The sequence below is a fragment of the Colobus angolensis genome, unplaced genomic scaffold (genome assembly GCF_000951035.1).
Source record: "Colobus angolensis palliatus isolate OR3802 unplaced genomic scaffold, Cang.pa_1.0 Scaffold86, whole genome shotgun sequence".
NCBI classification, from domain to species: domain Eukaryota; kingdom Metazoa; phylum Chordata; class Mammalia; order Primates; family Cercopithecidae; genus Colobus; species Colobus angolensis.
Genome location: NW_012122487.1, coordinates 6,409,819 through 6,425,160, shown reverse-complemented (window position 1 = coordinate 6,425,160; position 15,342 = coordinate 6,409,819). Strand labels below are relative to the sequence as shown.

Genomic DNA, 15,342 nt, shown 5'->3' with positions numbered 1-15,342 from the left:
GAAATGTAAGTCACTCAAAAGAAACAGACAGTAGACTAGGACTCAGCCTTGAGAGTTTTCTCACGACTCTTCGTGATAGTCACAGAGGATTTCATTCCTATACAAGTCCCCCTCATCTTCCACTGGGCTCTTCTGTCAAATTGGGGGAAATACTAGAAAAAGACAACGGGAGCTTTATGAGTCTTCCAGTTGCCTATACATTTTATTTGTAGCTCAAATAAAATGTATAGGCAACTGGAAGACTCATAAAGCTCCCGTTGCTCTAGAAACTTAAGGGTTGGGGTGGGGGGACTAGGAGATCATTCTACTTAAGGAATTAAATTTACTGACCTCCATTATGAATTTAACATATTACTTCTCTTCATCCTGAAAGCTCCTTGAAGAAGGCACCATCAAGAAAATAAAGTGCATAGAAATTTTGTGCTTTTTGTATGGCTAGAGAGTTAACTGGTGCTAGAATTAAGGTTTAAACCCAAAGCTCAGAGCTCACTTTAAATTCAACAAGAAGGATGTATGAGTGCTGCTCAGGAAGATCACACGATTTAATCAGTGCCATCACAGCCAATGTCCATTTCAAGTAAATGTGAACTGATTCTTATCAAATGGAGACTGGCCAGTGAGCTGTGGACTCATTTCTGCTCCTCCTGAGGGAATGCAAAAGCCCCTCTTCATGATCCACAGGCGCGAATCCTATTCCGGCAGTCACTGCAATCTGGAATCTGGTAAGCCATATATTTTTATTTTGCAAGAGTAAAGGAAGGAATATTTTTATTTTAACTCTGGGCACAAAACATCAAGCTTTGTCCTTGGATCTAAGGTGTTTATTTTCATTGCTGTTCAAATAGTTAGAGCTTTCGCAAGGGATTCAAAATCCCTGTATTCCACTTCCAGCTTTGCCTCTGCCTGAGGCCGCCCCATCACTGTTAACTTTAAAACCAAGGATAATAGTCTCTGAAACTATCTCTCTAATAGGGAGGTTAGGAAGCTTGCCAGGACAGTGTTTGTAGAGTGGTCCAAGCACTTTAGAAAACAGACACTATAAATACAATACACTGCTCTGAATCATCTATTTTTTGTATATCCCTGCCAAAGACAGGGGGATCCTGACCAATCACACATGCGATCCTTCTTTCCTGAAAAAGATTCGCATATTGGTGACACAATGCAACGATACCTTCCTTACGTCATGGTGTTGATAATCCAATCTTTACCTGGGGTGAAATAATCCCTCCTTTCTGTCAATTTTCTGGGTCATCTGTATATTTTTGTAGTTCGTATCATACAACTTTCCATCATTTGTTTATGGCTTACCCATTAGAGTGTTAGTTTTCTGAGAGATCTCCTCTTACATACTCAATATATACTAATAAATCAATTTTTTTTTGCTATTTGAAGGATTACCTAAATTAATTTACATCCAGATCCATTGATCTTTCTCCTCCAGAAATTTCTTAAAAACCTGTGAGGTCAGACAATACCTATTTCAAAGGCTGTTTTAAATGTTTTATTTTATGCAATAAGGTACAATCCTAGATACTCTAATCATTTTAACAAATGTATCAAGTAATCATTCATTCTGTGCTAGAGCTTGGAAAGTACCAGAAGAGTTGATAAAATAGGAAAATACAAAGGTGATAAAAATGACAATGTCATATATAGAATAAACCATTACTTGGCCTGGCGCAGTGGCTCATGCCTGTAAACCCAGCATTTTGGGAGGCCGAGGTGGATCACTTGAGGTCAGGAATTTGACACCAGCCTGGCCAACGTGGTAAAACCCCGTCTCCACTAAAAATACAAAAATTAGCCGGGTGTGGTGGCAGGCGCCTGTAATCCCAGCTATTTAGGAGGCTGAGGCAGGAGAACCACCCGAATCTGGGAGGCGGAGGTTGCAGTGAGTCGAGATCATGCCTCTGAACTCCAGCCTGGGAGACAGAGCAAGACTCCATCTCAATAAATAAATAAATAAATAAATAAATAAATAAATAAATAAATAAATAAACAAGCCATTACTTTTTAAAATGCACTCACAAAAATACACACCTTCACAATGTAATAACGGTAAATATTAATAAGAGTGCTATGGGCTGGTTATTGCACTACATACTTTTAAAATATCCTTTGATTTAACCTTTATAGATGAAGAAACTGATGTTCAAGTATGTTCTCTATGCTGGCTAACAGAGCTATCAAAAAGTGAAACCAAGATTCACAACCAAGTCTGTCCAACTCTAAAGTCCAAAGTCTTTGTTACTGCATACTTCTACCTCTTATTTATATCCAAGTGCATTCATATGTACATACATATATGTGTGCCTGTGTATATATGTACATATTATTTATTGATAATTAAATAGTAGCTACCCTTTTTCTCTATTGGTTGGAAAGACATTCTTCTTTAAGAGGCACAGTGAAATCCAGCATTTAAGGCTACTTTATAGAAACAAAGTTCTAAAATGATCAGGTTGGTGGTAGTCTGTAATAGTCTATATCGTCATCTTTTTCACTATATATTAATAGTTAGCATGGCCTGGTTACTTAGCAAGTGGCACTACTAAACGCTTTACACGAATCATTCTACTTTATCTTCACATCAAAGCCATGAGCACTATTATTATCCCTGTTTTACAGGTGAGTGAACTGAGGTGAATAAAGACATGGGCCTAATTTTTTCACGCGTCTAAGAACTGAAGCCAGGATTCAAGCCCATGAATCTGCCTTCACTACATGACTCTGCTGCATTAAGTTTTTCTGGTCCAACTCTATAAAAAGAAGGCATAATTATAGCTATCCCACCACACATGAGTGGAGCACGGACCTGTGCTCATTTTTCCTGAGAGTGCCTGCCAAGCCCATACATCCTGGCTCCTCCTCTCAGTCACATGGACCCATTTACATGTAAGTTCTGGTCAGTGATGTGAGAAGAAGCACCCCTCTACACTTCTGAGCCTCATCCATGAAAATATCCCACAGAGAACCTTCACCTTCTCTCAGGGTTGCCACCCGGATGAGGAATCTATGATCCCAGAAAATGGCAGAGCCATAAAAATAGCCATGGCCCTAACTTACCTCTTGTCAAATCACCTATGGAAGGAAAGCATTCACCACTAGACTAGGCTTGCAGAGAAAAGAGAAACTTCTGCTGTGTTATGCCACTAGTAGTTTTTCAGGATGTACTTACTAAAACAACTGCAATTTACCTTATTGATACTGACTAACGCCTAAAACGCATTCCCTATCTTTTTTTAAGCATTTGGCATCTGTAGGGAAACATGTTTAGCAACTGGTATTTCTCTGCTATAATTAGTCAGAGTTAACGTTACACATAGATATAATACACATAGATATAAGTGAAAAAAATGCAAATTTATTGAGAAGGAGTTCACAACATACATTTCATCTACATTATTTCATCTTTTTAGCCACTCAAAGTTAGAGATAGGAGGGTTATCTTAATTTTAGAGAGGTATGGGGAGTTATCTTAATTTTAAAGCTTTAGAAACTATGACTAAGAATGGCAAGTTTTCCATATTTAACTCAATCTTGTCTCAATCTTGTCTCAATATCCAGAGCCCTTTTGCCATCCAACTTGAAATGCTTTTATAAACCCTGGAAAAACGACTTCATCTCTCTTCCACTCCCTGCACATGGTATAGCTGAAATCTTACTAACTAGGTAGAAAACCTTTTTTTTAATGCTCAACTACAAAAGGTATGTATCCCTGGAAAGGCAAGTCAAAGACCGGAATTTACAATAAAGTGTTAGGGATAAACATTAGATCTGGTTTTAGTCACAGAAATGAGAGCATATAGGAGTAAAGACAATGAAATGGAATATCAGGAAATAGGCAAGAAAAGGAATACAAAAGAGGAACCCATTTCGTCCAATTTTGCCTAAGGTCAGACACGTGGTGTGCCCCTGAATATAAGAGATATTAAGTTAGTCTGTCAGTTCCAGACTCTCAGGTCTCCTCTATTCCCCAAAATCATGCCACTCTGTGTCTACAGATTCTCACATATTACCTTCTGGAAAGACAGGCTGGTAGCCTTATAAACAAAAAACAAACATCCGAATATTACCCATAGGGTCAAAGACCTGAATTCAAGTCAAACTTCAAAATGTCCTCCTTCCAATATTTAATACACCCTATTAAGTATTAGCCTGGGTGTTGGTGCTGGGAAGTGAGTTATAGTGATGAGTAAGAGGCATGTGTTATCTTCAGGAAGCTTACAGTGTATCAGCTGTGACAATTAACACTTCTGTGATCAGGGGAAAGTCACTTATTTGAGCCTCAACTATACCAAATGTTAATTCATTGACAACATCTATAAGAGGATGGTGTAAGAGGAGGAAAAGAGGTAACTTATATGAACTTGCTCCGCAAAGAGCTGTTTAAATACAAGTGTTTGCTTAATATTGATGTTTTCTACCACATGGATACCACAAAACACTTACTCTACACAGACCAGTAGCTAGAAGGCATGGGAGCCTTTACTTTTCTTCTTATTGCCCTCAACAGCCCAGCTGCTGCTATAGCAGTCAGTCCTTAGGAAGCCTGGAAAAAAAACTAAGGGCCTTTTGACAAACTGAAGTTACTGGCTATTCCTTGAGTTGCATGGTGAAACATCAAGCTATACCAAGCTAAAAGGTTTCCTTAGCCATTCATTTAACAAATACTTATTGAGTGCTCTGCATCTGTGGCATTCCCTAGTGAGGAGGCCAGAAAAATAAACATTTCAACAGTTGACTTAATTGACTGATTTTAAATTGTGATAGGAGTTTGAAGGAAACAGAGTCCTAAGATAGAGCTACATAGAAAAGACCTACATTGGCTAAGACGGTCCTCTGTAAGAAAGTGAGACTTTGGCTGATGCCTAAAAGAGAAGAAATTACCCATGCAGAGACATGAGTAGGGTATTCCAGGCAGAAGAAACCTTACACGCAAATAGCTCATGTGGGAGAAGAGCTGAGTGTGTTCAGGAACTAAGTACTTCAAATGAGCTTGAAGGGAAGAGTTCATCAAGTGGGAAGGGTTGGAGACAGCTACTTCCCTACTCTCATAGGCTCGTACTCTAGACCTCCTCAGAGACTGTGTTATACTAATGTGTATCATGAAGCTTAAGAGAAGGATCTACTATGTAGTTACTCCCAAATCTAAAGCTGGACCTCTCAAAGACGATGGCCCCATTTGTCTTTGAGAGATGCTCTTCTAATGTCCTAATTGTGCTAGTAAGACACAGGAGAGTTGAGAGGGTCATCACTACTGCTTTTCTTATAAGGCTGCTGACACCACAGCTAAATATTCAGAGTGTCTCAACTACTTCTCTGAATTCTGGCAGGACCCACCTGCAAATGAGGAGATTTCCACAGACAGGCTGGTGGACGAGCCCAGGCAAGTCAGTTATACGTTCAAACTGAAAGAGACTGTGAAAACTTGATTTTTAAATGACTAAATTCAACAACGATAATCACCTATATTCTTATTTCCTAGGTCAAGGACAGAGGGGAAAATGGGGAAAGGACAAAAGAGGGGGCGACTGCTTCTATTCATGGTCAATAAATGTATCATGAGATACAGACCTGAACTAAGAATTCTTCTTCTTCTTTTTTTTTTTTTGAGATGGAGTCTCGCCGCAATGCCCAGGCTGGAGTGCAAAGGTACAATCTTGGCTCACTGCAACCTCTGCTTCCCAGGTTCAAGCAATTCTCCTGCCTCAGCTTCCCAAGTAGCTAGGTTAACAGGCACGTGCCACCATACCCGGCTAATTTTTGTGTTTTAGTAGAGACAGGGTTTCACCATATTAGCCAGGCTGGTCTCAAACTCCTGACCTCAAATGATCCGCCTGCCTTGGCCTCCGAAAGTGCTGGGATTTCAGGCATGACCCCACCATCCCTGGCCAGAATTATTCTTTAGTAGTAGAAAAAAACATCATATTCTCCCTTGTATTTAGATTTTAGCATCTAATTGTATATTCCCATTTTTGTTGTTTTCTGGAAAATGCTTAAGAGCTAACTTACCTTTTCTGTACTTTCTGAATAAATACTTTAGTAAGTACACAGGAGAATATTGAGTTCTTTATGTATTACCTGACTTCTTAAGTAGTTGTAGTCCAAGTTATGTAATGCATTTTATACTCCACTGACTACCTTGTGAATTATACAGATACTCACATAGCTGAAAATTAATTTTATAAAAAAAGTACAGGATCATTGGTCAATGTGCCAGCCTTTTAAATGTATCTGTAGCATCACTATCATCTCCTTTTTTCTAATAATAACCTCTTCACAAACCACACAGTTTTGAAAGTTCTGCTCCCCCCTTCCCCCTACATCTAAAAATTCAAAATCAGATCAGACAACTGTCATTCTTCCACATTCAAAGGTATCTCAGAAGGCAGCAGTAGCTGTGTACACATAAAGGATGCAGGCTTGGTCCCACAGAGAGTTAAATTAATACCCTGGCTTGACTAGTTTAACTTACCGTACATCTTCATTTGCCCAGGAACACAATCTACAGCCAACTACTAACCAAGTCAATATGTGGTAAGACTAACAGCCACCCTAACCTGCCTTGATAATTATTCTCCTTTAACTGACATAATATTCAATATACTGTTGTTGAGAGCAATAATGCTAAAATTGATGCCTTGAGGGCTACAAGACAATTGAGTTTTAGCCAGATAAAATGACTTGTACACTAATAGTGCATTATGGGGTTCTACAGCCTTCAGACACACATTTTACAGCCTACTTTTACAAAAATGTCATATACAATTATATTCAAAGTAACTTGTGCACACCTTATCATTACCACATACAATCTTTAAAATATTGGCCAATTATCAAAATTACTTTAGAAGAAAAGGGTTTACTTTTACAGTCTCTCTCTTTTTTTCTTAACAAAACAAGCATTTTCTCACTACATAAGTGATAACAGTTTTGGTGTTCTGGAACCATTTGCTTTTTTTCCAAACCGAGAACTGTTTTAACAAAGAACAAGTAGATTATAAATGCTGAATAACAAAAACCATCATTTAAATAAAATCTATATTATATCAATTCTACCAATAAAACAAGACAGAAACTAAACCTAGAACTCCTCTAATGTAAAAATCATCTATAGTTTTCTCAAAATGTCAATTTTAGACTCTGATTGGAGAAACATTATATTAAATTTGAAACTGTCAAAATCTATATTAAAATAATACAAATTAATTATAATTGAAGTATTACAATAAATGAAAATGTTCTCTATATGCAGTATTTCACCCTAAAATAAGGGATTTATAAATTTTAGTTCCTGGTTTTACTGAATTTTCCTCTCAAACTTAATTTCTCTTACAATTTTGTATCTTTAAATCAAGCTTGTCCAATCCACAGCCCATGGGCTGCATGTGGCTCAGGAAGGCTCTAAATGTGGCCAACACAAATTTGTAAACCTTCTTAAAACATTATGAGACTTTTTTTTTTTTTTTTAGCTCATCAGCTGTTGTTAGTGTTAGTATATTTTATGTGTGGCCCAAAACAATTCTTCTTCCAATGTGGCCCAGGAAGCCAAAAGATTTGACACCCCTGCTAAATACTGGGCCCTCATATAAAAAGAAATACAGAGTACATTTACATTATTTATACTTGCATTAGAGATATGTTCACAAGTTGGGGAAAAACTAACATCCAAATAATTATTTCAAGTAAAATAAAAAACAGGCACTGGCCAAGGCAGGACAATAGGACCATAACACAAAACATTATCAGGCTTTATATTTACTGCTATCAAAGTGCTACCTGAACTTTGTTAAAATGGCAAATCAGCATAGCCCCACACATACCTATTTGGACAGAAAGATACAATGTATATGCTTGTGTCTCTGCGTAGGTATACAGGTGTAAATATCTTAGGCAACAAATACATATGAAACTGAAATATAATATTAATGACAGAAGTATAAGGAACATAGGGGAGGTAATAAAGAAGGTACCAGATTGGGGCAAAACACTTGTTGGTTTGGAATAAAGAAAGGACTGTTAGCCAAGCAAACAGTTCCATACAAACAACTGTAAGAGGTTTTTCTCTTTGTGCAGGGTAAAATCCATTCAAAACAGATATTAATAATCATGTTGTGGAAATGACTGTAGAAAGATGTAGCACTGTATACATCTTGGGGCCAGTATACGCAGGGATTGTGAAACCAGTTCCTTATTTTTCCTGGCCCCTTCCTCCTAGACCTTGTTCCCCCTCATGTTCCCTGACCGTCCAAAACTTACCTTCCTACTTTAACCCACTGAAATGTCCCCATCTTGAGTCAAATGAGATGCTTGTAAACATGCTCTATAAACTGAAAATATAACATACAATTACTAGTATTATCACCATCATCTCATCTTTTGAGGGCCAAATTTTCTGTGTCTTCCCAGTTGAGAGTCACACTAAATTAAGATGCCATCCATTCTGAGAGCAGACAGGTTATTCCACCTCCCTTACCTTTCCCTACTTCTACTCTTTATCCTTCCACTGCTCTCCTATCACAGCTAACAGCTGGAGGTACCACACAGGAAAATGACAAGAATCTGTGTGTACTGACGCCAGGTTAAAGAGAGAGGTAGACTGAGACTCCCCACCCCTCACATGCCAAGCTGGCAGCCAATGCCCTTCATGTAACACACAGTAGCTCAGGGAATAAACAGTGGAGATATCTCTAGCACTACACAAAGCTGGCACAGCCAGAACCAATTGTTTTTGAAGGGGTCATGTCTCCTGGTATTATCCTCATGGGAAATTTGAAAAATTGCTTCAGATTCTACCTTCTCCAATTGAGATCTCCTTCGACGGGAGGGGTATTTCTTCATCATCCAGTGTAGCCTCTTTGGATCCTGGGGTCTCCCAAAATGCTGCTCTCAACACTGACCCCTCAAGGGTTGTAGGAAGACAGATAGCCATAAACACATTTCAGAGGCAAAGTATACAATGCAAATGACACATGACACATTGCAAAAATGAGATGAAGAAAGGGAGGGATGGGAGATGGGGGTGCATGAAGGCTGTGGGCCTCCCAGAAAACTCTTAAAGCCCTTAACCAGGTCAGAAGTGCCATTGATACAAAGGGACACTCAAGGCTGGAAGAACAGGTTCTGCAAAGACCCAATCTAAAACCATGTCTGTATGTTTCAGAATGCAGAAATCTGAAGGCTATGATGTGAGGATTTACTGGTTATATAAGTTTATATGGATTATAGTTCTACCTTTGATTTGGCTGAAAAAACAATAAATAGTAAATGTGTGCCTTTAGTTACAAAGACTACCAAGAAAAACACCATACCCGCAAACTGAGTATGAGAAAAAGCCCTAATAAACCCAAGTGCAGGGTAATCTCAGATTTTCACACACCCATCACCCGCCTCAAAGAGCCCTCCTCTTTAATAGGGCTATAATAAGACTTGTTGGAGAAGCAGAAAACCCGTGTTGTAGAGAAAGAGTTGAATTCAAAAAGGTGCAAACAAAGGTAACACGAGTCAAGAGGCCATGTTTTCCTTCTAATACACCTGAGGTCCGATGGTGGCCTGCTTTGTCTCTCTCCTTCTTTCCCCTTCCCGGACAAGCCTGCTGAAATGACCACTTTAACCAGAGGAGGGTGTGCAGCCCTTCCTGTGAGGTTTGCCAAGGGCTCTCACCCTTCCCCACCCAGAGCCGGCCCCAGACACCGGCGGCGTTCAAGTCCTCCCCCTACCTGAAGGATGTATCCTCGGACATAGTCCCGCAGAGTCCAGCCAAGGCCGTGCAGTATGTGCAGCACCTCCTCTTGCTTCAGGACGCTGAAGAGACGGTCCAGCAGGATCTTTAGCCGCACAGGCACCGCTTGTGTTCCATACAGCATCAGGCTGCTGATGTCAAACACGACGTTGGACTGCACAATCTCCACTTGGGTGGGGTGGTACAGGTGCTGCGTGCTGAGTTTATCCAAGGCTGTGGTGGTCCCGTCAAAGTTCCAGAGATCGGGGTGTTGGGAATAAAGAGATAAAAAGAGAATAGGAGTTAGAAATATCGCTGGAAGTTACCAGAGCTCAATTTCTACACATGAATGTTCGCCATATGTGTTTAAGCAAGATCCTGCAAAGAAAATAGTTCTCTGACATCTCCTTTCTGTTTTACCCCTTTTCTTTCTTATTTTTTAAATTGGATGTGTTTATAAATTGCAGGCAACAACAAATACAAAACACATTCAACTTTAAGATAAGAAGCCACTGAGGATGTTTTTTGTTTTTTTTTTTTTTGAGACAGAGTCTCGCGCTGTCTCCCAGGCTGGAGTGCAGTGGCTCGATCTCGGCTCACTGCAAGCTCTGCCTCCTGGGTTCCCGCCATTCTCCTGCCTCAGCCTCCCGAGTAGCTGGGACCACAGATGCCCGCCACCTCGCCTGGCTAGTTTTTTTTATATTTTTTAGTAGAGACGGGATTTCACCGGGTTAGCCAGGATGGTCTCGATCTCCTGACCCTGTGATCCGCCCGTCTCGGCCTCCCAAAGTGCTGGGATTACAGGCTTGAGCCACCGCGCCCGGCCTACTGAGGATGTTGTTAAATGGCCATGGCTGGTGCTACAAACCTCATTGATTTGTTCAGTGAACTGTGGTTCAACTCAAGTTACGATAGTGTCCCCCACCCCTACCAAAAACAAAACAAAACAATTCCTAACTCATGCCATACGGGGAGGCTCAATTAATATCACTTTTCTGAATAACATTCACCTGTTATAATACCCAAATGGTTTGAGGAGGAAGAGAGTGTTCTTTAGACGATAGGGGTAAAAGACCTAATTTGGAGGAAATAAGGAAAGCTGATATCTGTGTGGAGGGTTAGTAATTTAAGTCAAGTCATATTAGCTATAGTGGGTTATCCAAAAACCTAGTTCTCCCAATTTCTCTCGTTAGTCACCTGTTAGATAGCTTTTGTGTTCACTGGCATGTTTTCTGAAACTTATTCAGGAGAAAAAGGAAAGAAAATTAAAGTCATAATTTTAAAAAGAAAGAAATAACAAGTCACTTTGTTAATAGCTCTAAGGATACAGATGAAAATGGAAACAAATGACAAGACAACATGTGGGAATTTCTGGTGTATCTTAGCTGTGTTATCTCAGTAGAAAAAGCTGAGGATGACCATTCTCAGAGTCAACACTTTCAATACAATGGAAATTTCAACAATTGGGTGCTTTTTCTCCTCAAATTTAAGAAAACGCCATCTCTTCTGTAGAACTAAATGCCAAAATAAGGTCATAAATTCTAGTCCCCATCCATATCTGAGTTACTGCACACCCTATTGCTGATAATATAATTACATTTTGCCTCAGTTTCTCAAACAATAACACTGTCTTATCTGTAGGGCTTAAAGAGCTGCTGCAAAGATTAGTGAGATAATGAGTGAGAGGCACTCTAAACTCCTTAAGAGAACACAAAGGGCATTCAGAACTGTCAGAATTATATGCATATGCCCATTGAGGAATTAAACAAGATGAACACATGAGCCTGAAGGATGGTCATCTAACCTCATGAGTCAGGCAAATGGGTATCAGCCAACATCTAGGCTCAAGTCATAAGTACACCTAAGTTATGTACCTAAGGTTTCTGCAAATTCTAAACTACTGTGTGGCCTTTCTCAGCTGCTTTTCCTAACACCTTATCCCTAACAGTATGGGCTACACTGCATGTGCATTCTCAGCAACTCCTATTTTACTACACCAATATTACTGCATAATAATGGAGGAATTTTAAAGTGCGTGCACACAGATTTTTTAGTATTTCACATGTATTTTTTCAGGGCTCCTCCTCCACTCTCATTTCCTCCTGACTTGTGGTCACTAGAGAGTTCATGTACTCTTGATAAATTGCTTTCTTACATCCACAGTGTAAAGGCCCTTATCATTTACCCGCTGGCTTCATTCAACACATTTACTCCCAGGAATACTTTGTCAGAGAGTTCGGGTTTTCTCATACTTCATTTCTTGCAGCTGATTTGTCTGATCTTCCCTATTCTAGTGGTTAAGTCGACTTTGAATAAATAGCCTTAAAAATTAATTTAACATTTGGGAAAGATAAGGGATTCACAAGCCTAGGGACTGAAGTTTTCTCTCACTCCACAGGGCATTTAGACTGCAAAAAGGCAGGAATGGGATATTAATATCCCTGTTCTTCTTCAAGTACAGCTTAACTACTCAGCCTCCTGATGAGTGGCTGCTCTGCTTACAGAATCCAGTGACCAGATCAGGGGGGATCTGCACCTCCTCCATTTCCCTTCATCAGCTCTCCTCAACCATATCAGACAGTTCTTTACAAAACAGACTTCTATGACAACAGCAAATATGAAACCGACAGGAGTCAGCAGAAAGGAAATAAAACGACACAAAATCCTGATTTGTGTGTGTGTACTTGGCACCTTGCAGCTCTGCATTAAGTACATGCAGGTGTGTGTGCAAATGCGTTCAAACTGTAGGTGAAAAAACCATAATCCCTCTCCCTCCCACTCATTAAAAAAGGTTGGTTATTTTATTTTTTATTTATTTTTTAAGATGGAGTCTTGCTCTGTCGCCCAGGCTGGAGTACAGTGGCACAATCTCAGCTCACTGCAAGCTCCGCCTCCTGGTTTCATGCCATTCTCCTGCCTCAGCCTCCCGACTAGCTGGGACTACAGGGGCCTGCCATCATGCCTGGCTAATTTTTTTTTTCTTTTGTATTTTTAGTAGAGACGGGGTTTCCCCGTGTTAGCCAGAATGGTCTTGATCTCCTGACCTTGTGATCTGCCTGCCTCAGCCTCCCAGAGTGCTGGGATTACAGGCATGAGCCACCTCACCTGGCCAAAGTTGGTTGTTTTAAAGATGAAGAGGACTAAACTGTTAAGGGTACAGAAGAAAGAATCGTCAGAGAATTAAAAGAGCACAGTTAGAACAAAAATATTTCCCTAGATATGCTTTCGAGAACACCTGAGATTGAGGATATTATAAGGACACTAGCTGATTCTTCTTCATAAGTATACCGTATGTCAGTAAGGAAGAATACAGCTGGGCAAGGTGGCTCACACTTGTAATTCCAGCACTTTGGGAGGCGAGACAGCAGATTGCCTAAGCCAAGAGTTCAAGACCAGCCTGGGTGAAACCTCCACCTCTACAAAAAACGGAAAAATTAGCTGGGCATGGTGGCATACACCTGTGCTACCAGATACTCGGGAGGTTGGGGTAGGAAGATCCCCTGAGCCCAGGGGCAATCCAGGTTGCAGTGAACCATGATTATATCACTGCACTCCAGCCTGGGCAACAGAAGTGAGACGTGTCTCAAAAAAAAAGAGAAAATAGGGCCGGGCGCGGTGGCTCAAGCCTGTAATCCCAGCACTTTGGGAGGCCGAGACGGGCGGATCACGAGGTCAGGAGATCGAGACCATCCTGGCTAACACGGTGAAACCCCGTCTCTACTAAAAAAATACAAAAAGCTAGCCGGGCGAGGTGGCGGGCGTCTGTAGTCCCAGCTACTCGGGAGGCTGAGGCAGGAGAATGGTGTAAACCCGGGAGGCGGAGCTTGCAGTGAGCTGAGATCTGGCCACTGCACTCCAGCCCGGGCGACAGAGCGAGACGCCGTCTCAAAAAAAAAAAAAAAAAAAAAGAGAAAATAGTAGAAAAACTGTTATAAACCACATAAATATATAGCAAAGGTCAACAACTTATTCTGTAGTGGCCAGATGGTAAATATTTTAGGTTTATGGGTTATGCGTTGTCTTTCACACCTATTCACCTCTGCTGTTATAGCAAGAAAACAGCCATACATAGATAAGACTTAAACTATTAGGTGTGTCAGTGTTCCAATAAAACTTTATTTAGGCCAGGTGCAGTGGCTCACACCTGTAATCTCAGCACTTTGGGAGGCCAAGGCAGGAGAATTACCTGAGCCCAAGAGTTTGAGATCAGCTTAGGCAACACAGTGAAACCCTGTCTCTACAAAAAAATAAAAAATTAGGCAGGCATACCGGTAGTCTCAGCTACTTGGGAGGCTGAGGTGGGAGGATTGCTTGGGCCCTGGGGGTCAAGACTGCAGTGGAGCAATCAATGATTGTGCCACTGTACTTCAGCCTGGGTAGAAGAGTAAGACTCTGTCTCCAAAAACCAACCAACAAACAAACAAACTTTATTTACACAAACAGACACCTCACCAGCTTTGTCTGGTCCCTGATGATGATGAAAAGGTGGATCAGATATTTAATGGAAGTCAACAGTAGATCACAAAAAAGCTCTAAGAGTGTGGTTTAGGAAGCAGTTACCTAGGAGATGAGCCGTAGATGAAGACTTAAAAAATACTAAACTAGGCCAGGCATGGTGGCTCACACCCATAATCCCAGCACTTTGGGAGGCCAAGGTGGGTGGATCACGAGGTCAAGAGATTGAGACCATCCTGGCCAATATGGTGAAACCTCGTTTCTACTAAAAATACAAAAATTAGCTGGGCGTGGTGGCACGCACCGGTAGTCCCAGCTACTTGGGAGGCTGAGGCAGGAGAATCGCTTGAAGCCGGGAGGCGGATGTTGCAATGAGCCAAGATCACACCACTGCACTCCAGCCTGGCGACAGAGGAAGACTCCGTCTCAGAAAAAATTAAACTGCCTAGCTTGCAAATTTCAGCATAAACATACCATCAAAGATTATAATCTGCCAAATTTCTTGAATATATCAAAATTTTCTGCTTTAAAATTACTAGATCATATTGAGTCATCAAGTTGTGACAATTTTTGGGGAAGTACCCCTGGAACTATGATACATGATGATTTTTTAATTGTCATAAAATCTGTAAGGTGAGAACTGGACTGCTGCCTAATTTCATGATCTTCATATATCTAATTGTGGAGGAGTCAGGTCTGGATCTTGCAGGGTTAGGAATATGAGTTAGGCCAATGGCACTGTAGAAAATGTAGGTCAAGAACTTGTTCATCAGGATGGAGTGGGAAAAGATGGCACCTACTTTAATTAATTTTATGGGCCTAACCAATTGCTAATTTGTCGTATACCAATGGTATTGTCAAGATTCATTTTCAGGCCAGGCACCGTGGCTCACGCCTGTAATCCAGCACTTTGGGAAGTTGAGGTAGGTGGATCACCCAAGGTCAGGAGTTTGAGACCAGCCTGGCCAACATGGGGAAACCCCATCTCTACTAAAAATACAAAAATTAGCCCGGTGTGGTGGCACATGCCTGTTGTCTCAGCTACTTGGAAGGCTGAGGCAAGACAATCACATGAACCCAGGAGGCAGAGGTTGCAGTGAGCCGAGATCGCGTCACCGCACTCCAGCCTGGGCAACAGAGTGAGACTCCGTCACAGAAAA

The 15,342-nt window shown here is 40.8% G+C and overlaps 1 protein-coding gene across 2 annotated transcripts in view; it reads right to left on the bottom strand.

Moving 5' to 3' along the window:
• BNC2 (basonuclin 2) overlaps positions 1-15,342 on the bottom strand; it is a 443,555-nt gene that overhangs the window by 122,752 nt on the left and 305,461 nt on the right. For both annotated transcript variants that reach the window (XM_011930373.1, XM_011930374.1), the window contains one exon: positions 9,726-9,961. In XM_011930373.1, coding sequence (XP_011785763.1) covers positions 9,726-9,961 — 236 coding nt within the window. The remainder of the gene's footprint in view (positions 1-9,725; positions 9,962-15,342) is intronic.